General features: G+C 42.6%; 1 protein-coding gene across 4 annotated transcripts in view; it reads right to left on the reverse strand.

The window, feature by feature from the left end:
- Window positions 1-2,168: 2,168 nt before the first annotated feature.
- Window positions 2,169-24,188, reverse strand: part of Spg21 (SPG21 abhydrolase domain containing, maspardin) — a 29,882-nt gene continuing 7,862 nt past the window's right edge. For 3 of the 4 annotated variants that reach the window (XM_074066220.1, XM_074066217.1, XM_074066218.1), the window contains exons 4-9: window positions 21,081-21,161; window positions 19,668-19,813; window positions 8,127-8,235; window positions 6,821-6,928; window positions 4,259-4,399; window positions 2,169-2,828 (exon numbers count right to left, since the gene is read on the reverse strand). In XM_074066220.1, the coding sequence (XP_073922321.1) occupies window positions 2,712-2,828; window positions 4,259-4,399; window positions 6,821-6,928; window positions 8,127-8,235; window positions 19,668-19,813; window positions 21,081-21,161 (702 nt within the window). In that variant the 3' untranslated portion in view covers window positions 2,169-2,711. The remainder of the gene's footprint in view (window positions 2,829-4,258; window positions 4,400-6,820; window positions 6,929-8,126; window positions 8,236-19,667; window positions 19,814-21,080; window positions 21,162-24,188) is intronic. The other variant, XM_074066221.1, reaches the window with a different exon arrangement.

Below are 24,188 nucleotides of genomic sequence, written 5' to 3' on the forward strand. Positions count from 1 at the left end.
AAAAAACCTATCTTCCAGCTCTGATATTCTTTCTTCCACTTGATCTAGTCTGTTGCTGAGGCTTTCAAATGAATTTTTAAATTTGATTTATAGAGCTCTTCATTTCCATGATTTCTGACTGGTTCTTTTTAAGAATCTCTACCTCTTTGTTGTTATTTCTTATTCATGTCCTGCACTGTCTTAATTTCATTTCACTCTTATCTGTGTTCTCTTGAATTTCATGGTGCTTAAAAAAAAAATCATTCTTTTGGAGTTTGCAGAGTGGCTTAAATGGCAGATTACCTGCCTAGCAAGCATGAGGCCCTGAATTCAATACCACCAAAAACTGCTTTTGAACTATCAGTGGATTTCTTCATCCACTAAGATATCTTTGGAATCCTTTGTTTAGAACTTTCTGAGGTGTCACAGTGCCTTGTTTTTCTGTACTTATTGCATGTTTGTTGTGTTCCTATGTTGAGATTTGTGCATCTGGTAAAATGGGTATCTCTACCACTTTTATGGGATGGCTTTCTTAGTAAGCTATTTTCTCCTAAAGATGTGTTTTGAGGGTTTATCAGTTGTTATGCAGTGGTGGACACTACAGGGTAATCTCCCTATAGCTTCTTTGGCTGTTTTGGTGAGGGTGGGCACAGTGCATACTGTGTGGAGTTGGAGACTCACTGACTGCAGTTTGCACAAGAGTAGGTTCACTCTAGCAGTTCAGGTAGGTGTGGTGTAAGATAGCAGAGTTTGCACCTTGTGCTGTTAATCCTACAGTTGGAGTGGTGCATCCTAATGGATTATGGGGTTTTCCTCAGACACTGTTAATTACTGGCTCTGCTACTTAAAGGGGGTATCTGGTACTGGCTGAATGAGTAGTGATGAGGGTCCTGAAGCTCTTGTCCTTTGATTAGACACTGGTGTAGTCCAGGTGTTTCATGGGGAAAGGTGAGAGCAAGAATTACAGCTCTATCTCTGTGGCCCTCATACTCAGTCTTGTCAGCAGTGCAAGACTGGATAAGGTGTGGAATGTCAGACACACACACACACCCAGCTATGCACACCTGGGGATGGGGTGACAGCCTAGGGCTCTTCTCCCCCAACCTTGATTCATTTGTTGTGCCCACCAAGGACCAAGTTGAAGTGGGTCATGGCTGTAGCCTGGTAAAATTCCTCATAGTTGAGGTGCTCACAGGAGGAAGGGAGAGCAGAATGTGTTGTCTCTCGGGCAAAATGTCTCTAGACCTTAGGCTATGCACTTCTGGGTGTGGCAACAATGGGGCCATGGGAGCATTGCTTGAGTCCCCTGTGGGCAGGGGAGCAGTGAAAAAATCAGAGTTCCTTCTCCTCCCTGCTAGTAACAGGTATTCATGCCCAATGGGTTGGAGAGAGGTGGTAGTAACCACACAGGCAACAACCCCCAGGCCTGGTTCCCCTGGGAAACCACACAACTGGCAATGTCCTCGGTCTTCAGAGGGCAGGCTTCCCATCCCTTGGTTCTTGTGGATGGCACTATCTGCTTTCCTCTGTGTTATAACACCCCTTCCCTACTACACAGTACTCTCAGGGGGTTTGTGTCAGTCATTCCACTGAGTCAAGCTTGGCTCATTAGGAAGGCACCCACTGAGCCAGTGCAGTGGAGTGAGTGTCTGTAGGTTCCAAACATGGGAATGTGCAGGGTTGTCTACCCCTTGAGCAATCCAAATTCAGACAATGGGTCCTTTCTCAAGATAGCTCCTGGGAAGAGCACACTGGGGGTTCGCTGGGAGATGAAGTGAGTTTTGCAAACTCAGACTACTGTGCAGATTTCAGGCTGAAAGTCTGCAGGGCCATGAAACTTTCCCATAATCAGGATTGCAAGCATCTGTACCATAGAGTTTGCTGGGACTCTTTCTTTTGCCTTTACTCCTGTAAAGGGGAGAATCCCCCTGACTGTGGAGCCAGGAGGCAGGTATTCTACCACTTGAGCCACACCCCAGCCTATTTTCTCTATGTGTGTTTACAAATTGAAGGCAGGTAAAGTACCTGGCACATAGTAGCAAAACTATAAACAATAGCAACTGTTATTTTACCAGAAGCCAACTGTGCTTTAGGGAGATTAAGTTATTTACCCAAAGTCACACAGAACTGGCAAAAATGATGATCTCTGTTGCCCAGACAGACAGCAAAGAAAAAAATTACAAAGGTCATTCACTGAAATTGAATTTTTATTCCAAATAATGTCTAGAAAGACAACAGCTAACACTCAAAACAATGTGCTTAGCTGGAAATGAAAAGTGGTTGATTTGTAGTAGAGTGAACAGCAGGGTGCTAGCGTTGGCACTCTCATAATGGTTATGCCAAGAATGCATAATAATGATATGTAACATAAAAAGCAAGAGGATAGCAGGAATGGGAAAGAAAAGAGAAAATCCCACAAAATCCCAAACCTCAGAAACTAGCATTCACTTAAGAACACAGTGGTAAAGATTTCTGGTAGCAAAATTTTCATAATTCTTAAAATGAGTGTCTTCAAAAGTACTTCTTTAAACTTAAAAGCCAAAAAACCAAAGAGGGGACAGTCACACTGGCTTAGGAGAGCTGCTGCCTGTCACGAAGATGAAACCAGTCCTTCTTCCAACACAGTGAGAGCCGGTGAGCCTGACGAACCTGAAGGAGGCCGACTGGCGGGGGGCTGATATGGACTGTAGGAGAGCACGCTGGTCACCTGTCACCAACAGCCAAAGCCACATCTATTGCTCCTCCTGGCTGGCGCTGAGGTTGCCCTTCTGCACTTCAAGCTCTTCAGCGCTGACCATTGACGGATCAATGGCGGCATATTTGGTTCCATGGAACTGCAGCAAGTGTATCTGTAGAAATGCAGAATTATTATTTCTTTGTGGTGCTGGGGATAGAACTCAGAGCCTCCATCATGCTAAGCAAGTGCCCTACTACTGAGCTACACTCCAGCCCTGACTCATTATTTTTAATGGCTGCCTCATTTCAAAACAAAAAAGTTTACTGCATTATATAAAAAACTTGTTAGGAAAACATTACCACAGTAGATAAATGTTTTTATTCTAAAATTAGAGTAATACAGACTAATTAGAGAAAAACCGATAAACACAGAAAAGTTTTTTTTTTTTTTTTTACAGCATCTTACTATGTAACCCAGGCTGGCCTCAAACTTATGATCCTCCTGCCTCAGCCTTCCAAGTGCTAGGATTACAAGTGTGCTCCACCAAAGCCCACCAAAATATTTTTAGAACCACAACATAGGACCTTTGTTACCACATTGCTTTTTTTGTAAGCCGTTTCTCATGTTCCTACAAGGTCTCTCATTTTTTTTGGTGTTAGTGGGGTTGGAACTCAGGGCCTTGAGCTTGCCAGGCAGATGCTCTACCACTTGAGCACTGCCTCCAGCCCTTTTTACTTTCATTATTTTTTGAATAGGATGTTGCTTTTCTGCCCATGCCGCCTGGACCACAATCCTTCTATTTATATTTCCTGCATAGCTGGGATTGTAGGCAGGTACCACACCTAGCTTTTTATTCGTTGAGAGGGTCTCATGGGCTTTTTGCCCAGGCTGGCCTCAAACCAAGATCCTTCTGATCTTCATTTCTCAACTATAGGTGTGAGCCACCATACTCAGCTCAGGGTCATCTTAAATGGCTGCTTGCTGCTCCACAGCAGAATGTCACCCTTCTTCTATTGCTGCGAGTTAGGTCTTTCCAGTTTTCTGATACTGTGATTAATTCCGTGATGAACAGCTCTCAGCATTGGTATTTCTATGTTTAGGATCCTACCCTAAGGATCTATTTCCACAAGTGGATAAAGAGATCAAAGGGTGTGGCTTGCTTTGTAAAACTCTGCAATCACTTGTCATTGCTATTCTAATATCCCTGTAAGTAGAGGATGAAGAAATGGTTTTGTTTTTCAGTTCTAACACATTAAAATTAGATCAAGAAGTCACTTCATGAGGCTCAGACTGGCCTCATTTAGGCCTGGTGTCTGCTCTGGCTGAATTCACATCACACCAATGGCCAGCACAGCTGTGGAAGCAGACCCACTGTTCTAGAAAAGGGGATGGTAGGCAGTCACCCAGGGATCTCTAATAGTATACTGTGCGTTCTCCTGTAATGATAAACATAAACCACATTTATCAAGTCAGTGCCTCATTCTGACAGAGACTTCTGCCATTCCCTTACTTAACCCACTATCTAAAACACAAATTTTTTTTGTAGTTGTTACAAACTGAGTTTTGAGTTCAAAGTGCTCTGGATTCCAGGCTGTGACTCACCTGCACGTAGAGATTCACCTCTGCACTTCGGCACAGGTAAGGGAAGTTGCCACCTGTTTTAAGGTGAGCTCTCCGGGCGTTAGGATACAGTTTGTACATTTCTTCCTTAGCTTCAGTTGAAAGGGCGCTCTGGTCAAACACCTTTGAAGAAACACAAGGCCGAAACCTGCCGCATTTTAACAGATTCTTTTCACAGTAAGGAATGTGCCACCCCAAGCATTGCTTTCTCACAAAGAGATACGTGGAACTCCAAAGCAGCTTGAGCCACCTCCCAATGTGGATCCCTGGTCACTTCTAACTGCAACCTAATGGTCTGGGGATGGGTTTGCCTAGTGTGATGCCCTGGCACCAAAACAAAACAAAACAACAACAAAAAAACCCACTAACTCCAACCTAAGCCTTTGGCTACATATTTTGCTGCCAAATGTTTCTTGCATTTTTTCTTTTTTTTTTTTGCCTGTGGTAACTGGGGATTAAACAGCGGCCTTGCATGTGTGAGGCAAGTGCTCTACCACTTGAGCCCTCAGCTCTTTTGTTTTTTACATGGGGTCTCTTCAGCTTTGCCAGGCTGGCCTCGAACTCATGATTCTCCTTATTCCACCTCCCAAATAGTTCAAATTACAGGCATGAACCACCATGCCTGGCTTCTCTTGAATTCTTTGGGGGCGAGGAAGACTCCTACCATGGATCTCCTTAAATATAGCTAATTAGATTAACAGAATATTAAGTGAGCAATCACTGAAATGCCAACTAATTTTTTAAAAAGATTATGAAAAGAACTTTTTATCATTACTTAAAAAGTTACATAAGTCATATGTAGTCAGTGAAAAAATTCCAAAGGGTATTTTTAAAGAGTGTAAGGTAAAAATTCCAAATCTTTTCTTGGAGTCACCTTCTGCAGTGTGGAGCACATGACTCCAGGTATCTTTCAAAGGCTGTACAAACCTATCTTTTAACATACCTGCAACAAAGTTTTTAAAATTAAGCATATATATGCTCACATATAATTTATAGATGCAAAGAGTTTTAAGTGCACCTCCAACTAAAACTTGTAGACAGTTCTCAGTGACCGTGAACCCAGCTGTGAAAGAAAGGCAGGCTGAGCAAATGCACCGTGGGGACCACTGAAAACTTGCTTGGCATCTTGGCATCATGGTAAATGTCAGAGTGCTGCAGTTACAAGTTGTTTCCAGCTGACAGTGGCTCATGCCTACAATCGTACCTACTCAGGAGGCAGAGATCAGGAAGATTGTGGTTCAAAGCCAGCCCAGGCAAATAGTTCTCATGACCCTAATCAATAAACCCATCACCAAACCCTAGTACTGCCAAAAAAAAAAAAAAAAAAAAAAACAAAGAAAAAGTTGTTTGCATGTTTATAATGAGTAATTTCCTGACAAAAATTATTCTTAAAAATAACCTATTATTTGAATTTGGGAAAAAACATATTTATGAAGCAAGTAAGTTGGAGCTGCAGGGGTAGATTACTGTGTGCTCAGCATACATAAGGCCCTGGGTTCAATCCCCAAGAAAAGGAACTACAATGAGCTACAATGAGATACCACTTCACATCCATTGGGATTGCCATTATCAAAAAGCAGAAAACAGCTGGGTGCTGGTGGCTCAAGCATGTACTCCCAGCTACTCAGGAAGCAGAGATCAGGAGGATCGCAGTTCCAGGCCAGCCTGGGCAAATACTTCACAAGACCCTTTCTTAAAAATAATCAACATGAAACAGGGCTGGCAGGGTGGCTCAAGCAGTAAGAGTACCTGCCTGCCAAATGTGAGGCCCTGAGTTCAAACCCCAGTGCCACCCAAAAAAAAAAAAAAGAGGCTAAATTGGTAAATTTGTTAAACTTTTACTACAGTTAAAAAAAAACAAAGGTCTGGGGATGTAGCTCAATGCTACAGGGCTTCCCTGGCACTACCAAAAACCCACGAGCTATTGTGCAAATCGACTTTATGGTATTCTTTTTATTTGCTTTTTCTCAGTACTGGGGTTTGAACTCAGGCCCTCACTCTTGCTAGGTTGGTACTCTTAACACTTGAGTCACTCAGCCAGCCCAGGCTGGCTTTGAACCTCGATCTTCTTGACTGCTGCCTCCTCAGTAGCTAGGATTACAAGTGTGAGACACCAACACCCAGCTTGGAATTCTTGATTCTCTGCCCTTGTGAGGCAACTTCTCTTTGCTACTTAGGGCTGTAACACCTAAGATATAGCATCTGTTGATAAGAACACTAAAAATACCAACATGGGGGCTGAGGGTAGAGCTCAGTGGACAAGCACTTGCTAGTATGTGCCAGGTCCTGGGTTTGATCCTAGCACCCCAAAAAGAAAAATACAATGGAATGGGTGAAGACTTTCATGCTTGTTTAAATACCATTATCTGAATAGTGTGACTCCTGGCAGGAAAAATCCAGGATGAGCAATAACGTTATTTTGGAATTGAGAAAGCTTGGGGTTAAGAACAAAAGCCAAAGCAATATATGAAGAAGCAGACTTTAAACTGTAAAGTAGCACATGCATGTCAAAAAGCGGAGCATTTAACTTGAAAGGAAGCTTACATCCATAATGGTTACAGGGATGTCCCGAATTTTATGAGGCTCCACGTATGAATTCTGACAATTCAGGGTAAGTCTTGAAGCCAGTTCACTCTGACCCAAACTTTCCAGCTGCAGGAAGAAATAGAGGTAAGGTTTGTGAAATAATTTGTTATGTTTGTGTTAAATCCTGCAGGCAACATGTGTGCTTATAAAGGTGGTTTGATGTATAGCGAGGCCAGAAAATTCACCTTGAGGAAATACAATGAATTTGAGAGACCATGCACTGGGCCTCTCAGGTGGTGGCCTTTTTCTGTTTTGGAAGCTGGTCTTCTACAGCCCTCAACCTAAACTGCCTGCTTCCAACCAAGGGCAGAGCAAGCCAATTCAGCTTGTCAAAGATGACAAACATTTAAGAGACTTTTGAGCTGGAAGAAAACCCAGAATTCACCCGTCCATTAGTTCCCAAATGTGAGTCTGCAGACCAAGTTCAGACTGGTTCATCACTTTTACTTGAGAGGTAGTGGAGACCACAGCAGTAAAAGTACAGACTCCAGCAGGTGTGTTGCTTACACATGTAATCCCAGCACTCAGAAGGCAGAGGCAGGAAGATTGAGTTAGAGCCCAGTCTAGGCTACAGAGAGAGACTCTGTCTCAAAAAACCAAAACAACAACAAAATAAACCAGGTTCCCAGATCCCAAGCCCAAAGGATTCCAGATGAATTGTCTGGTGTGAGGCCTTGGGATCTATTTTTTTTTTTCTTTCTTTTTTTTTTGCTGCGATAAAGTCTTGCTATGTTGCCCAGGCTGGCCTTGAATTCTTAATCCTCCTGCCTCAGTCTCAGACAGACATGAGCCACTATGCCCAGCTTTTAAATTTTTTAATTTGTTTTAAACATATACATATATAATATTATACATATTAATGTGGTAGCACAATGTTTCAATGGATGGATACATTTGGCAATGTTTCAATCAGGTTAAGCACAGCCATTGCCTTAAGCATTTATTGTTTATTTATGGTAAAACCTTTGGAAATCTTTTCTTGTAACTTCCTGAAATGTATAGAGCATTACTGTTAACTACAGTTGCCCTGGAATCTGCATTTCATAAGTTCCCATGTGACTGTGATGAACTGCTATTGGGAGGTACTAATGTAGCTAAACCCTTCCCAGCAGTGTTATCTGTTTGGAAGTATGAAAGTTAACACAGAAAATTGCTTAATGAAGCCAACACATACTTAATAAAAATAAGAACAATGTATCTTCTTTGAAGTAATGTGAAAATTCCCCAGTACGAGGTGTTCCCATGCGAGTGCCACCATCCTTACCCTGTCCACCATGAAATCAATGGCATCAGCCATCATGGGATCCACTGGGCCAGACGAAAAGTTTCCAAGAACGATTTTTTTGAGCATAAATGATGGCATCAGCCAAAAGCTGTAAAGCAAAGGCAAAGATCTGGTTATTCAAACTTCCAGACTACACACAAATGGCAAATATTCATTCAACACTAGAACTCTGTAATGCTATGTACTTGCAATCTAGGGATAAAAAGACCTCCTCCCTTCACAGAGCTCAGAGTCTAGTGTGTATGACATCTTCCCAAGCTCTCAAAAGAGCTATGGCTTAATTAAGCTCCCTTTCCTTTCCCCATTTCCTTCTTCTTTTCCTTTCCTCCTTCCCCTCCCCTTCTCTTTCCTTTCCTTCCTTCTTCCTTTCTTTCCTCCCTCCCTTTCTTCCTTTCTTTCTTTATGGGATTGTGGTTTTGAAATGTACTTTTTTTTTTTTTTTTTGGCGGTACTGGGGTTTGAACTCAGGGGCTACACCTTGAGCCACTCCGCCAGCCCTTTTTTGTGATGGTTTTTTTTTTTTTTTTTTGAGATAGGATCTCTCAGACTATTTGCCCAGGTTGGCTTCCTCCTGAGTAGCTAGATTACAGTGGTGAGCCACCAGTGCCCAGCAGAACTGGGGTTTTGAAAACAGGGCTTCACGCTTGCAAAGCAGGCACTATAATACTGAGACACTCCTCAGTCCACTTTGCTTTGGTTATTTTGAAGATGGGGTCTTGCAAACTATTTGCCTGGTCTGGCCTCAAACCACAATTCTCCCAATCTCAGCCTCCCAAGGAAAGGTAGGATTATAGATTTGCCACCAGCGCTGGGCTTAATTAAGCTTTTCAGGATTTAGAATGAATATTAAGTATTTCAAAATCCCTTCATTAAGGTAGACATTCTGATTCCAAGATTTTTTTTCCCCTTCTTTCTGGAAGTACTGGGGTTTGAACTCAGAGCCTCATACTTGCTAGGCAGGCACTCTACCGTCTGAGACATGTCCCCAGTCCTCTTTTGCTTTAGTTATTTTTTAGATAGAGTCTTGTAATTTTGCCGGGGGCTGGGCCTCAGACAGGGATCCTCCTGATCTTCGCCTCTCGAGTAGCCGGGATAAGACTTTTTTTCCCCCTAATTGGCCTTCTTTCCACTGGTTAACTATTTCCTTTGGAAAACTGAGCATTAAAAAGAAATATTCCTAAACTGGGTGCTGGTGGCTCACACCTGTAATTCTGGCTACTCTGGAGGCTGAGATCAGGAAAATCAATGCTCAAGGTTAGCCCAGGCAAACAGTGAAACCCCATCTCCAAATAACCAGAGCAAAATGGACTGGTGGTGTGGTGCAAGAGGCAGAGTGATTGTTTTGTGAGCATGAAGCCCTGAGGTCAAACACCAGTCCCCCCAACCCACAAAAAACCCCTAGAAATATTCCTTCCTCTGACTGATAACACCTTTTGTTATTTCAAAATACCAAAATGAAAGCTACATTACCTCCCCAAATTTGCGAATTTTAGATTTATTTGGACTAATTTAAGAAATTCAATCTTTATGGATTTCTATATGTGATCTTTAATATTTATTCTATGAGTTTCAAATACCAAGAGCTATCATGGAGGGTAAACACCACTTTCTCTAAATCTATGCTGAATAATAAAAGGTGCAGACCACTTTCTGATGTTTATTCTTACTGGAACAGCCTTGCTGCAAGTTGAGCTTCCCTCAGAAGGGCTACTTGGTTACCTTCTGGCTAACTTTTTAAACTTTGTTCTCTCCCACCCCCATGGCTTTCCTATCTCTTAAAGCTGATGATGTCTAAGCACTCAGTGAGGGATAGATCTTGTTGGCTTTGATCACCTTTATCCTTAGTGGACCCAGCATTCAGATACTTGACAAAAAGTAGCTAATGCTGGGTGCTACGGCTCATGCCTGTAATCCCAACTGCTTGTGAGGCAGAGATGAGAGTACTGTGATTCTAGAACAGCCTGGGGAAAAAGTTAGTGAGACCCTGTCTCAAAAACAAGCTGGGTTTCACAAATTTCTAACTACTTTGTAACTGCATGACTTAATCTGGTGATAAAAGCAGTTATTAAAAGCCTACCTTTTTAATCAATTAAAAAAAAAGCTGCCATGGTGGTGCAAACCTGTAATCCCAGCTACATGGGAGGTGGAGGTAGGAGGATCAAAATCCGAGGCTGTCCCGGACAAAAGCATGAGACTCTATCTGAAAAATAACTAAAGCAAAAAGGACTGGGGGTATGGCTCAAGTGGTAGAGTGCATGCCTAACCAAGTGCAAGGCCCTGATTTTAACCCCTCCCCCCCAAAAAAAGAGTAGCACAAACAAAGCAGCAATTCTTGGCATTCTGACAATTAGAATAATCCAAATCATCGAAGAGCTTTAATGCACCCTCTGAACATAAGAAACTGTATGAATCATGAATGCTGAGGAAATAAACTACTGAACAATCGTTTTTTTTTTTTACTGTTTTATTATTCATATGTGCATACAAGGCTTGGGTCATTTCTCCCCCCTGCCCCCACCCCCTCCCTTACCACCCACTCCGCTCCCTCCCTCTTCCCCCCACCCCCTCAATTCCCAGCAGAAACTATTTTGCCCTTATCTCTAATTTTGTTGAAGAGAGAGTATAAGCAATAATAGGAAGGACCAAGGGTTTTTGCTAGTTGAGATAAGGATAGCTATACAGGGAGTTGACTCACATTAATTTCCTGTGCATGTGTGTTACCTTCTAGGTTAATTCTTCTTGATCTAACCTTTACTCTAGTTCCTGGTCCCCTTCTCCTATTGGCCTCAGTTGCTTTTAAGGTATCTGCTTTGGTTTCTCTGCGTTGAGGGCAACAAATGCTAGCTAATTTTTTAGGTGTCTTACTCAAGGGAGTTTTGTTTTGGTGGTACTGGGATTTGAACTCAGGGCCTTGACACTTGCTAGGTAGGTGCTCTACCACTTGAGCCACACCTCCAGTTCAAGAAAAGTTCTAAAAATATCAGAGTGCAGTTTTAGTAGATGAGAGAACTACAAACACAATGCTGACTTACATGGAAACTAACCTAATTACCAGATACATCTAGTCACAGGGCTTTGTGGCTGTCCCTGCTGGAGAGAGCCCATGCTTCCCACATTCACCACTGACCTAGAGAGCTCCCGGTGTCCTCATACTTTTCTGCTGAAGACTGAAGGAGCTACAGCCAGTGTCACTGGTCTTTCAGGCTGCACTATTCTTCTAGGTCTTGCTGGATTACCAAGTAAATCTTTCTCCTTGCCTCATCAACTTGTCCTCAATTGTGTAGGTCCTTTTTGAGTGGGAAGTGAATGGATTTGGGTTTGGTAACAAATTTTGCTGAGCCAGCCAGGAGGTTCTTTGCACATGGTCAGCCGTCTTCTAGCTGGGGAGTCTCCTGGCAAGTCCCTGGCATCCGCCAATGCCAGTTGCTCCCTTGTCTCCCTGACTCAGCACTGACTGCCTTCACACCTGATGCCTGGACCAGGAAACATGACCTGCAGGGTTACTCACTCAGCATCTAAGCAGGGTGAGTTGCTCTGGTGTGTAGTGCAGGAACTCCTTTCTCTTCCATTTATTTACTATTTGTTCAGAGACAGGGTCTTACTATGTAGCCCACATTGGCCTCAAACTCAAAATCCTCCTGCCTTCACCTCCCAAGTGCTGGAATTATAGGCATGAGGCATGAGGCCCAGCTCAATCATTTTTTTTTCTTTTGTGGTACTGGGGATATTGAACCCAGGGCCATCTTTAATGCTAAGCAAGCACTCTACCCCAAGCCCTGTGTTCTCTTCATGAATGAAATTAACCATTTTTAATTCTATCAGGTACCTTTGTTTGGAGAGGGAAGGAGTAACTTTGGACTTTTTTTTTCCTTTTCTTAGTGGTACTGGGGCTTGAACTCAGGGCCTCATGCTTGCTAGGGTTTGTTAGGCAGGTGCTCTATCACTTGAGCCACTCCACCAGCTCTAACTTTGGACTTTTAATCAATGCACAACTAGTTCATCTGTGTTTGCATTTGTCTGAATTCACTTTTAAAGAACTGAAGGCGTGCTGTCAATCCCCAAGGAAAGCCTGTTGGAGCAGAGTTTGAGTAACTGGTATAACTACAGCTATGAATGTTATTTTTATGTACATGTTATTATATGTAATGTCTACATGATAAAATCCTCTAAGCTTCCAGGCTTTGTGGCGCCTACCTGTCATTCTAGCAGTTGGGGGAGCTGAGGCAGGAAGATGGAGAGTTTAAGGCCAGCTTGGGCCTTAAACGTTTTTATCTATCTCAAAACAAAACAAAACACAAAAACAAAAAAGAAACCCAACCCTAAGGAATTCTATTCAAATGGGCTTATAGATACATTAGCACTAACATAAATTAAAACTGTAAATTAACCCAGCATCCTTTTAGTTAGGTAAATTTTGCTAACAGACAACATCTGAGTTACTTCTAAAGAAGTTGGAATAGCAAAATACTAATTACTAAATATAAATTCAAGTGTTCTCGACTTAATGTTTGGGTCTATTTTAATGTGTTTTCATAAATTGTTGGTGTATGGAAAAACAATTTAAGATTACTTTCTTTCTTTCCTCACTAAAAAGTAAGGAAAAGTTAAAATTCTAGTTAATATATATAATTTTATATGCAGAGAATATAAGAAATTAAGCTGTGTGTTAATGAAAAAAAGTAAGAAGTGCATAAAAGTAATTTTGTCTAAATTCAGAGATTTCATAAGGATTGTTGCAAAGTATTTTAAGGAAGGAAACAAGCTAGAAAGGAATCAGTAAGTAAGTAGGGGAAGAGAGATGTAGAGTATGAAAATGACATAGTGAAACCCACTGTTTTGTACAATTAACATTCACCAAAAAAGTTGTAAATATGTCTTTGGTGAGGACGGTTAAAAGCAGGTTTTTTTTTTTTTGGAAAAGAAAAGGATTTGTTATGCTAAAATAAAATTTTTGTCCCACAGTGGACTGACCCAAAATGGGAAAAAAGATAGGACTAAAACTAAGGAAAGTGAGGACAAAACTAAAGTGTGTGAGCAAGCTGTGGGTTTGTTAAGAATGAATCTTAGGAAGTTTGCACGTGATCAAGTTGGACAGAATTTGGCCTGGAAGCCATACCGGGAGCAGCCGCTTCCCCTCCATATCCTGCCAGGCAAATGGCTGGTCTTTGGACACTGGTTTCTGTTTACAACACAGGACTTTTTAAATTAGAACAATAAGCTTCCGTACAGAGCACCCTTCCAGTGACCAAATTCTATCTTTGCCATGCATTATCCTTCTTGGGCATGCTGATGGCATGCTCTTAACAGGAGATGACAAGGTTACTGACAAGGGGACTGAGGAGGTGCTTAAGCTCTACCTAGCAGGTGAAAATGGAACCCTTGCTGCCACCCCAACAGGCAGAACTAGATTGGGAGCTGAATGATGGGGGAATGCCTCCTTTGAAGCACTGTGGGAGGTGCATTCTGTTAGGCTTAAGGAAAGGGGCATGCAGACAAGAATGACAAAGAACCAATTCCTAAAGAGGCTCAGATATAAAGGAGATATATCAATGCTGACCCCAAGGTGCTAGAAATTTAATAATGGGCAGCATGACTCCTTTTGCTTTGTTTTGAGACAGGGTCTCACTATGTAGCCAAGGGTAGCCTCAAACTTGTGATTTTCCTGCCTCAGACTCCTGAGAACAGGGGTTATTACAGGTGTGCACTACCACACCTGCCTTTAGCATGACATTTATAGAGCAGAGTAAGAGACATCTGCAAAGGACTTTTGGGATGACCCCTTCCCCCAGCTGATGGGACATTTAAGGTGCTCACCAATAGAGATCAAGAGGGAGGCTGCACACAATGTCTCTTGATGCTGCTGCAAAGGACTGTGGAAGATAAGGCCCCTCAAAGATGGGTGAGGTGCCTAAGCAAGAGAACAATACACCTATGCTCAGAAGGATGGAGGCAGGGAAAAGTGTCCTACCTTGAAAGTATGAGTAGAGGAAAAAGGAGAAAGATGGGTTCGCAGATGTGGAAGGGAGAAAGGGAGCCCTGGGGCTACCCTGGATTGAAGGCACCCAATACAAATATTCCTAAAGGAGCCAGTGGGGTCAAATTCATGATTTTCAGTACTGAATACTAAGTTGGCACAAAAAACTTTACAGACTACTCCCATGGAGTCTCAGGGGAAATGCAGGACTAGCCCCCTTTTGCTATCTTTGGAGTGCCATCTTGGGGGCACTCACCCTAAATACAAATTCTTATAAACTCCAGAGTGTCCAATTACCCTTTTGGGGTGAAACCTATGTAAACTAAATGCTCAAGTAACCTTTTCACCAGCCCTGTTAAATCCAAGGAACAGCCAGAGGAATAGTTCCATCTGAGAAGTAAGGCCCACCGTGTGGGCTGACAGGGCTCCTGGCAAGACAAAGGACACTCCAACACAAACTGCCTTAAAAGAAGGGGGAAAAGGGTTGGATATGGTGGCTCAAGCCTGTAATCCTAGCTATTATTGTGAGGCAAAGATTGGGAGGTTCTTGGTTAGAGGCCAGCCCAAATGAGACCTCATCTCAACCAATGTCTGGACGCAGTGACATGTGCCTGTCATCCTAGCTAAGAGGGTTAATACAAATAGGAAGATAGTGGTCCAGGCTGGCTTGGGCATAAAATGACACCCTATCTAAAAAATAACCGACACAGGGCTGGGGTGGTGGCTCAAGTGGTAGAATGCCTGATTCACAAGCAAGAAGCCCTGAGTTCAAACCCCAGTACCACAAAAAACAAAATGAAAAATAGCCAACACAAAAAGGCTGGTATAGTGGCTCAAGTGGTAGAGCACCTGGCTAGCTCAACTCCCAGTACCATCAAAAAAAAAGGGAAGGGGATGGACAAAGGTTCCTAATTGAAAACAATACCCCCTAAAGAGTGAAGCCCTGCAAGGGATAAAGTCCTGGGGATTGAACTCAGGGCCTTGTGCTTGCTAGGCAGGTGCTCTACCACTTGAACTATGCCCCCAGTCACAGAAGTTTCTTAATGTAGGACTTATTAGACACTGCTAGTCTCCCACACAATACTCCCAGGGTTGGAGGTATGGCTTAAGCAGCACAGCACCTGCTTAGCAAGCATAAGGCCCTGAGTTCAAATCCCTGGACCACCAAAAAAAAAAAATCCAAATTTAACAGAGTATCCATTCATCCAGGACCTAAGGTCAATAAAAAAGTAGTCCAGGAGCTTCACTCAGTAATACATGCCAGGTACTCTGCTGACAACTATTCCTGGAGAAGATGGGTGGTTCTCAGTTCCAGACCTCAAAGATACCTTTTTCACAATTCTGGTAGAAAATGAATCCCAATGGCTCACGCCTATATTCCCAACTACTTGGGAGGCAGAGATTGAGAGATTTGCAGATAGTGATCAGCCCAAGCAAGAAGTTATCGAGATCCCTATCTCAATAAGCCAGGCATAGTGACCCAAACCTATGATCCCAGCTGGAAGGGAGGTGGCAGGTAGGAGGATGGGGCAAAAATGTGAGATCCTGCCTGAAAAATAACAAAGAAAAAAAAAAAAAAGCTGGAGGCATGGCTCAAGTGGTAGAGTACCTATCTACCAAGTGTGAGGCCCTGAGTTCTAACCCTAACCCTAGTATCACCTCACAGACATACACACAATTCCAGGAACTATGTGCATTTGAGTGGCAGAACCCAGACAGACATTCGGTAAACTCAACAATACCATTGAACTGTACTGCCCCAAGCCCGTAAGAATTCCCGGCTAAAGACCTCAAGTCAGACTCTTGTGAGCCCAACATATGACAAGTGCCTTGTCAACACAAAAATAAAAGTCTCTGAATTATTTAGCAGACTGTGGATACAAAGTGTCTCAGAAAAAGGCACAAATATGCAATCAAGACATCATCCGCTTTGCTTGGTCCCGGGGCAAAAAGCCCTTTTTGCCAGACTGTAAACATGTTTGGAAGCAACCAAGATTTTTTTTTAGGAATGGTTGCTTCTTACAGAATTTGGATCACCAATTATGGGCTTATATAAAACCACTCTACAAAGCCCTGAAGGGACATGATCTTGAGCCTCTAGAATGGACTAAGGAATGCTGAAAGCCCTTTGAGGGCTGGGCTGTAGTTCAGTGATAGACTGCTTGTCTTGCAAGCACAGGGCTGGGGACTCACTGTGCCCTCTGATGTAGTAAAGAAGTCAGTAATGGCCCCTGCTCTGGGACTTCTTGACTTGCAAAAGCTATGCAGCCTGAATGTTCATGAAAAACAAGGAATAAGACTTGGAGTTAAAACAGCCCTTAGGAAATGTGTCCACTGGCATGTTTTTCCAAACAACTGGATGACACAGCTAAAGGATGGCAATCCTGCTTGTGAGTGATTGGAGCCACTTGTGACATTCTATAGGAGGCAGCACCTTTGTGTACATGCCCTACCATATCCTCTCCTTACTAGAACAGCAATGAGGCTACTGACCCACCCCATGAAGAATGGGGAAGGGTACCTCCACAATGACTCCAGCCACTTGCTCCCAAATGAGGCCTGACACCAACCCCAAATACAACTGCTAGCAGGTAATTGAACTAGTAGATTCCAGCCAGCTGATCTCTCTGACCAGTCTTTGCCCAGCTCCAAACTAGAACTATTCACAGACTGGAGCAACTTCATGGACCAAGGTAAATGTGGAGCTGGGAATGCAGCAAAAACCTTGTAAGAAACATTGGAGGCAAAAGCACTGCCTTTCAGAAACTCAGCTCAGGAGACAGAAATCGCTGCCCTTACTAGGACTCCTCCCTAGCCAAGAGAAAATGGGTAAGCGGGTCCTGGAAGTCTTTAGGTATTAGAGGCTGCTCACAAGCCTCTCCAGGTGGTGGTAAGACACTGTTATGGCCACCAGAAGGGGGAGAGCTGGTAAAGAAGGGGAACCAGCTGGCTACAAAGCAGCCAAGAAGGCTGCAGGGGTTGATAACTTCACAGCTCTAATTGGAACTCTGATTTTTCAAACTGACTTATTTCAATATTAGCCTCATACTGATAAAGACAAGAAAGGGGTGAATAATGGGATTACATTTCTGAGCAAGCAGTGCCTTGATGGTAATGCCATGCTCAGGGAATAATTCTGATCCCAGAAGTCCTCCTACAGACTGTGATAAGACATCCTCAACAACACACATTACGGGACCCAAATTACAAGTAACTGTTCACCATGTCATTCATAACTCCCTGGTATATGCCAAGCATAGAGGCATATGCCTGTGATCCTAGCCTCAGGAGGCTGAAGCAGAAAAATCATGAGTTCAAGATCCTAGACTATATGATGAGACACTGTCTCAAAAAACAAAACTAAATAGCCCTGTCTAGTATGTGCCAAAAATAATCTGAAGGAGGTACTACCATCAAGCCTCCCTAGACAGTATTTCAGCTTCAGGAGAATGGTCCAGTCAAAGACTAGCAGGTTGGTTTCACTCAGATGCCACACTGTGGGAACCTGCAGATCTTTTCCGACTGGGTTGGTGGGTGGAAACCTATCCAACATGCACTGAAAAAGCACTTGAAATGGTCAAGGCAAAGAGGATCAGACTAGCTGAAATACTTCTAAGAGCCTGTTCGTCTGTCATACTGCCATAGTCAAATCATCACTCCATCACATGAGGGACATCTACACCCACTGTGACCATTCTGAGGTCACTGAGTTTTGGAGACCACAAGCATTTAAGAAAAATGAAGGCTCAGCCACATAAACTGGCAATATCTATCCTTTTCCCCTTAATGACTGTACAGGTGCTTCATAAAATCACCTGTATTTGACCAGGAACTCTGGTTGTGGGGAAGAAAGCTTACCTATTTAAATCAAGATGTCTCCCCTTAATATGGTCATGTACTAGTTGGACCCGTTCTCAATGTGCCCTTTAGCTCTGGATTTATTTGGCATATTTACTATATAAGAGGTCCAAACGAATATTTAAGAGACAATCTCCTTTGAGGTCCTACCAGTAACTATACAAGAAGGATCTTTTAAAGGGGTACACCTAGTGGGAATGGGAACAATCCACATGGGAAGAAGATGTGCCACCCCAAGTGAGAGCCCATCTCAGTATTAGGCTGCATCCAAAAAGGGGGGGTTATGGTTTGCTCCCAAGAATAAGACAATGGTGACTTAAGCTTAATCTGGTCTAGAGTTAGAACTCTAATGCAGAACATTTGGTATACAGGAAAGGGCAGATTTTGTTGGGAAGAAATAAAAATTATGAGTTCTGTGAAGCATCAGAACTAATGTTAGAGCAAGTGTTCACCTGAATAGGCCAGGATTTCTAACTATAGATTAAGCAGCTCCATTCTGTTGTCACCCTGCCTTCAGCAGGAAGTAACTAGAGAAGTCATCACTCATTGTTCACAAAATTGTGAATGGAGTACTGCTGGGGGTCGGGGAGCCTGTGGCTGCTCTTATGGTGTCCTCTGCTGGAAAGGGCCTGTGTCTTCCTCAGCTCACAGTCCTCATTCATCATTTAAACTAGCAGAGCAAATCAAAATTATCAGCTACTATGTGTCCTTAGCCCTTTCCTCCTAAAGACTACAGGAACTAAATCTTGTGTTAAGATGGCCTTAGGGCCATAGTCCGCCATTGTTCTTAGTCTTGCTGGCTTACCAACTAAATTATTTTCCTTATACCAACACCTTGTCCTTTTCAAGTGGGAAGTAAATGGACTTGAGTTCACCAACAGGTTATTTTTTGGAGTAGAACCTTGCCTTTCTGGCTATCTGGCTTATTGCTAGCTTTAATATATTGAGAGCTGGGCGATATGGTGCACAATTATAGTCCCAGATATCCAGGAGATGGAGATAGGAGGATCATTCCAGATAAAAGTGTAAGACTATCTGAAAAACAAACTAAAAGAAAAAAAGAACTGGGGGCGTGGCTCAGCAAGCGTGAGGCCCTGAGTTCAATCCCCAGTACTACCAAAACAAAAAAAAGATTTTTTGATACCTAACTGAAATAATAATCAATGAAGGGATGGCTCAGAGGAAACAGGTACCCTGCTGGTTGCTCCCAAGCATTTCCACCTTTTTAAAGAGCACAACATCCACTGTCATCACAGGCAGAACCTGTTCTAGTCATTCCAAATTGGAGAACACAACTCACAGTAATAATCCAGAAAGTGAAGGAAAACAAATTTGCATAAATATTTACAGCACTGGAAAAGCGAAATTCCTAATGAAACTGTCAGTCAGTCAATATATAAACTGTCCACACAAATAATTGGGACAATAGAACACAATGTCAGTTACTGGAAACACACTGAAGAGAAACCATAAAAGCACACAGACACATGTTAAATGATTGAGTGATAGAAGGCACTGAAGTTAAGGCTCAATCAATTTGATTCTTTTGCAAAGATGACTGTTCCAATTTTAAAAGCCAGGGAAGCTGCAGAAGACAGAAGCAGATATGAACCTTCTCTTCTCACTGTACCAAAAAAAGACCCAAAGTCAATGTTAAAAACTCTTTGGCCAAAGGTTTACGTTCTTACCTGTTTGCAGTCCATGTCTGGTTGAAGATAGAGGTGTCGCTGAAGGAATTGCAGAGGATGAGGGAATGGACTCTAGGAGATTTGTGAGTGTACTCAGCAAATTTCTGAGCCAAAAAGCCTCCCAGAGAAGCCCCAAACAGATGAACCTAATTGTAAAACAAATAAAGCAATCCCAGAACACTGATCAATTCTCAGTGTAAATATCAAAAAAGTTGCTTCTATTATCACTACCACAGAGTACAATGTCACTTCTACCCAACAGACTAAAATATCTGCAGCAGCTAGAAATTTAGGAAATATTAGATTTAAATGCAAGTTATATACCCTATCAAGAAAACAATACAACTGTGCATATAAATTATACAAGGTGAAAAATACTATTCACTGACTGCATTAGCAAACAAGACTACTGGCTAGGCGTGATGATGCATGCCTGTAATCCCAGTACTCAGGAGGCTGAGGCAGGGGGGTTTTGAATTCAATACCAACTTGGGCTACACAGTGAGACCCTGTCTCAAAAACAAAACAGAAAGGTGGACATGGTGGCACACACCTGCAATTCCAGGTACTCTGGAGATTGATGCAGGAGGATTTTGAGTTTGAGGCGAGAATGAGCAATAGGGAGACTCTATCTCAAACAAAATGCAAACAAAAGGCAGGGGCATCGCTCAAGTGATAGAGTGCTTGGCTAGCATTCATGAAGCCCTAGGTTCAATCCCCAGTTAACACAAAAATGAACGTTAACTAAAAATGAAACTACTTAATAGTTTATGTTTCAGAGAACTAGGAGGGCTGAGGATGTAGCTGAGTGGTAGAGCACTTGCCTAGCATGCAGGAAGATCTCAGTTCAATCTCAAGCACCTCCCCTTGACCACCCCCCACAAATTACAGCTGAGTAATTGCAACTCTAGGTACATATGCAAAAAAACTGAAGACATATGTTGACACAAAAACTTGTGCAGGATTATTAATGACAGGCAAAACAGAAACAACCCAAATATGCTTCAACTGATGAATGGATGAACACTAGTGCCCAACTACTTAAAAAGGGTAAGTTGAGCCTGGCACTGGTGGCTCACACCTATAATCCTAGCTACTCAGGAGGCAGAGGTCAGGAGGATCATGGGTCAAGCCAGCCCCAGGCAAATAGTTCCCAAGACACTATCTCAAAAAAAAAAACCTCACAAAAAAGGGCTGGCAGTGTGGCTCAAGTGGTAGAGCAATTGCCTGGCAAGCATGAGGCCTTGAGTTCAAACCCCAGTGCGGCCAAAGGAGAAAAAAAAGGGCAAATTGTACAGTTAGCGAATTATGTCATAATAAAGCTATCATTAAACAATAAAAGTCAACATGTGATTTTATAAGATATGTGTTGTGCTAAAATCACAAATAAGTAGTTAGTTTCAAGGTACTCACTTTATCCAATTGTAAATGGTCTAAAAGTTTTCTGAATCCATCACAGAATTCAAGATGGTCCCAATAAACTGGATACTGCAACTGGAATAATAACAATTTTTATTTAAAAAACTGTGGAAAATTACAACTCTTATTTGCGAAAATTAGAACTCATAGCATTTCTCACTTAAGCTTTGCTTCTTAATTCAAAATATATGAAAATAAGCTCTCACCTTCTTCTAAACTTCTGAATTCCTATTTACCTAAGAGACCAAAATTTTAAAAAATAGGTGAACACACTCCAGTAGTATTTCATGAATAACAACTTCAATTCACATCAATTTCTTTCTAAGTGGCTGAGGAGGTCTGAGATTAAGGGGGACAGGGCAAAACTCATTCAAGTAAGGAAATACTGTTTGAAACCGAGTTTCATTCTGAACTAAGAATATGATGCTCAGTTGAGAACAACTGGAAACAAAACCTGTTCTGAGTAGCATGCCCTCTCTTTTTAGTAGCATTTCTTTAAGGAGTGTTCAAAAGATGATTCTTTTTAATCGACTTAGTATTCTGATATCCTGTACTTTTATTTATGACAAAAGGATGTATGGTACTTGATCCCAAGTAGCTTGGTAATACTGTGGTGGTAGGGAAAAAGAAGTATAAAGCACAAACTCATTTCTAGGGGGCTCCAGCTATTCCCTAAGAATTTCCTTTTTTATACATATAAAATACATTCAACAGGCTTGTTGTTTAAGCACTTAGATTAATTTTGCCCTTGAAAGAAAATCACTGGAATAGATAACCACCATGAGAATTACGGAAAAATTCTGGATTTGATGTAATATATTACTTTTATTATTAAAATTCTGTTTGTGGATAAGATTTCCACCATTCTGAGACAGGATGCAGAACCGATTCTCTCTAGCAGGAAATTTGAGAATTGGAGTCAGCAAGGACCTAAAAGAAAAAGGATTTTTTGTTTTGTTTTGTTTTGTGGTACTTGGGTTTGAACTCAGAACCTTCAGCTTGAGCCATTCCACCAGCCTTTTGTGTGTGTGTGTGTGATGGGTTTTTACGAGATAGGGTCTCACAGACTGCCTGGGCTGGCTTCAAACCACAATCCTCCTGACTTCTAAACAGGGTATTTTTATGAAGCCTTTAATTAAAAGATATCCATACCAGGCTGGGGGTGTAGCTTAGTAGTAGAGTATGTGCTTAACATCCTCAAAGCCCTGGGTTTAATCCCCAGCATCAAAAAAAAAGAAAAAGAAAAAAATAATCCTATATGCAGGTGATAAGGTTGTATGCAATACACACACACACACACACACACAAACAATACAAATAAAACTTGGCAATTTATTTATTTATTTATTGGCAGTACTGGGGTTGAACTCAGCGCCTCATGCTTGTTAGGCAGGCACACTACTACTTGAGCCACCCTTCCAGTCCAAAACTTGGCAAATTTGAATAAGATCAGCAGACTGTAATAATGTCAATATCCTAAACATCCTATAGTTTTGCAAAACGTTACCACTGGGGAAAACTGGACAAAGTATAAAAGTATAAAAGGAATCCAAAATCAAAGGGTCAGCAAGTAAGCTTGCTCTGGAATCTGCTGGGGAGCCCTTCCTTCCCTTCTTCCTAGATTCTGGGGCAACAATGGTGGGCATTCCTTAGCAGCTTGTGACTGCTCAGATCTCTCTTCATTCCCGCACAGCATTCTGGCTGTGTCTGTCTTTCCTAGGCTATGTTTCTAGTAGAACGTCAGTGTATTGGCTTAGGTGTCCACCATACTCCAGTATGACCTCATCTAAATTAAGTCCACGGTGATAATTTTCAAATAAAGTCACATTCTGAGTTTGGGGACCTTCGACATTCCTTTGTTGCAGGGCGCGAGCGTCAGTCTGTGGTCGCCTGACTCTGTCTCAGGCCTGAGTTAGGCAGAGCATCATGGCAGAGAGGGTGGAGTAGACCACAGCTACTCACCTCATGGCAGCTGGGAGGCAGAGGCAGGGATGCCGAGGCTGCTCTTAGCAAAAGCTTTGAACACTGCTGGCCTTTTCTTGATTTACTGCCTAGCTACTGAAACGGGAAAAGTTCACACCAAGAACCTCGAGGCTAGTTAAGTATCAGGCAGAAACCAAGGCTACAGCTGGGGGTGGTAAATGCGCTGTCAGCATGGCCCCTCACCGGGAGACAGATACCTGAGGGAGGCTAGCTTCCCTACCCAGGCTGCAGCACATGAAGGATGAGGAATCACCCAGGACACAGGGGGTCAGCTACAGAGGCCCAAATGCACCAGCTGAGGGATATTTTCCTTCTCTAAGGAAATGAGAAGGAAAGGGCTGGGGCGAGGCCAGGATTTGCTTGGTGTGTCCCCGTTGGTGGTAATCCCAGTAGAATTTTCAGTTGCCTTCCAAGAGAAGAGAGTCGAGCCACTCTCTCCTGTACATAGTAACTGACATGTGTAAAACAGCAGGGCTCCACAGGGAGCCTCATGGACATGCTAACATCCCAGGTCCCAGAATCCACTATCAGCTGCAAAGCTAAAGGAGGATCCAGTCTCTCTCCTCACAACCGAGCTGTTCAACAGGCACAAAACATCAGTCACAGTAATAGAGACTTCCCCACGCACACCATTCTCCCAGAGAAAGGGATGTGAGAAGACCAGTGCGAAACTAGATTGAGACTAAACTCAGCTATGAATAGTCAGAAACAAAACACTCCTTAACCCACCCCAAGGACATGAGCTAGCTAAAGAAACCCACCTCAAATGTCAGGTTTACATTAAAAGTGAGCTTTCCCATCACCTGTCAGTTAGCAGGTCCCTCTTCTGCCTCATGTCACATGTTCAGTTCCCTGGAATCCGTGTTGATATAACAAGGAGGAGGAGGGGAAATCAGAGTCAGGAGTCTGAGCTCAGTTCCTCCCTCCACCACTTACTGCCTATGTGACTCAGGGCGATCACTAAGATGACTGGGACCTCAGTTTCCTCATCTACACACGGGGACAAAATGCTACCTTCTACTCAAGGGTTATGAGACATGTGTCAGCAGAGAATACTGTAAAATCTGGTCTCAGAGAGGGCCGCCAATAGCCGTTTGTCCCCTTGGAATCTCTGTATGT

Source organism: Castor canadensis, chromosome 2 (genome assembly GCF_047511655.1).
Source record: "Castor canadensis chromosome 2, mCasCan1.hap1v2, whole genome shotgun sequence".
NCBI classification, from domain to species: Eukaryota; Metazoa; Chordata; class Mammalia; order Rodentia; family Castoridae; genus Castor; species Castor canadensis.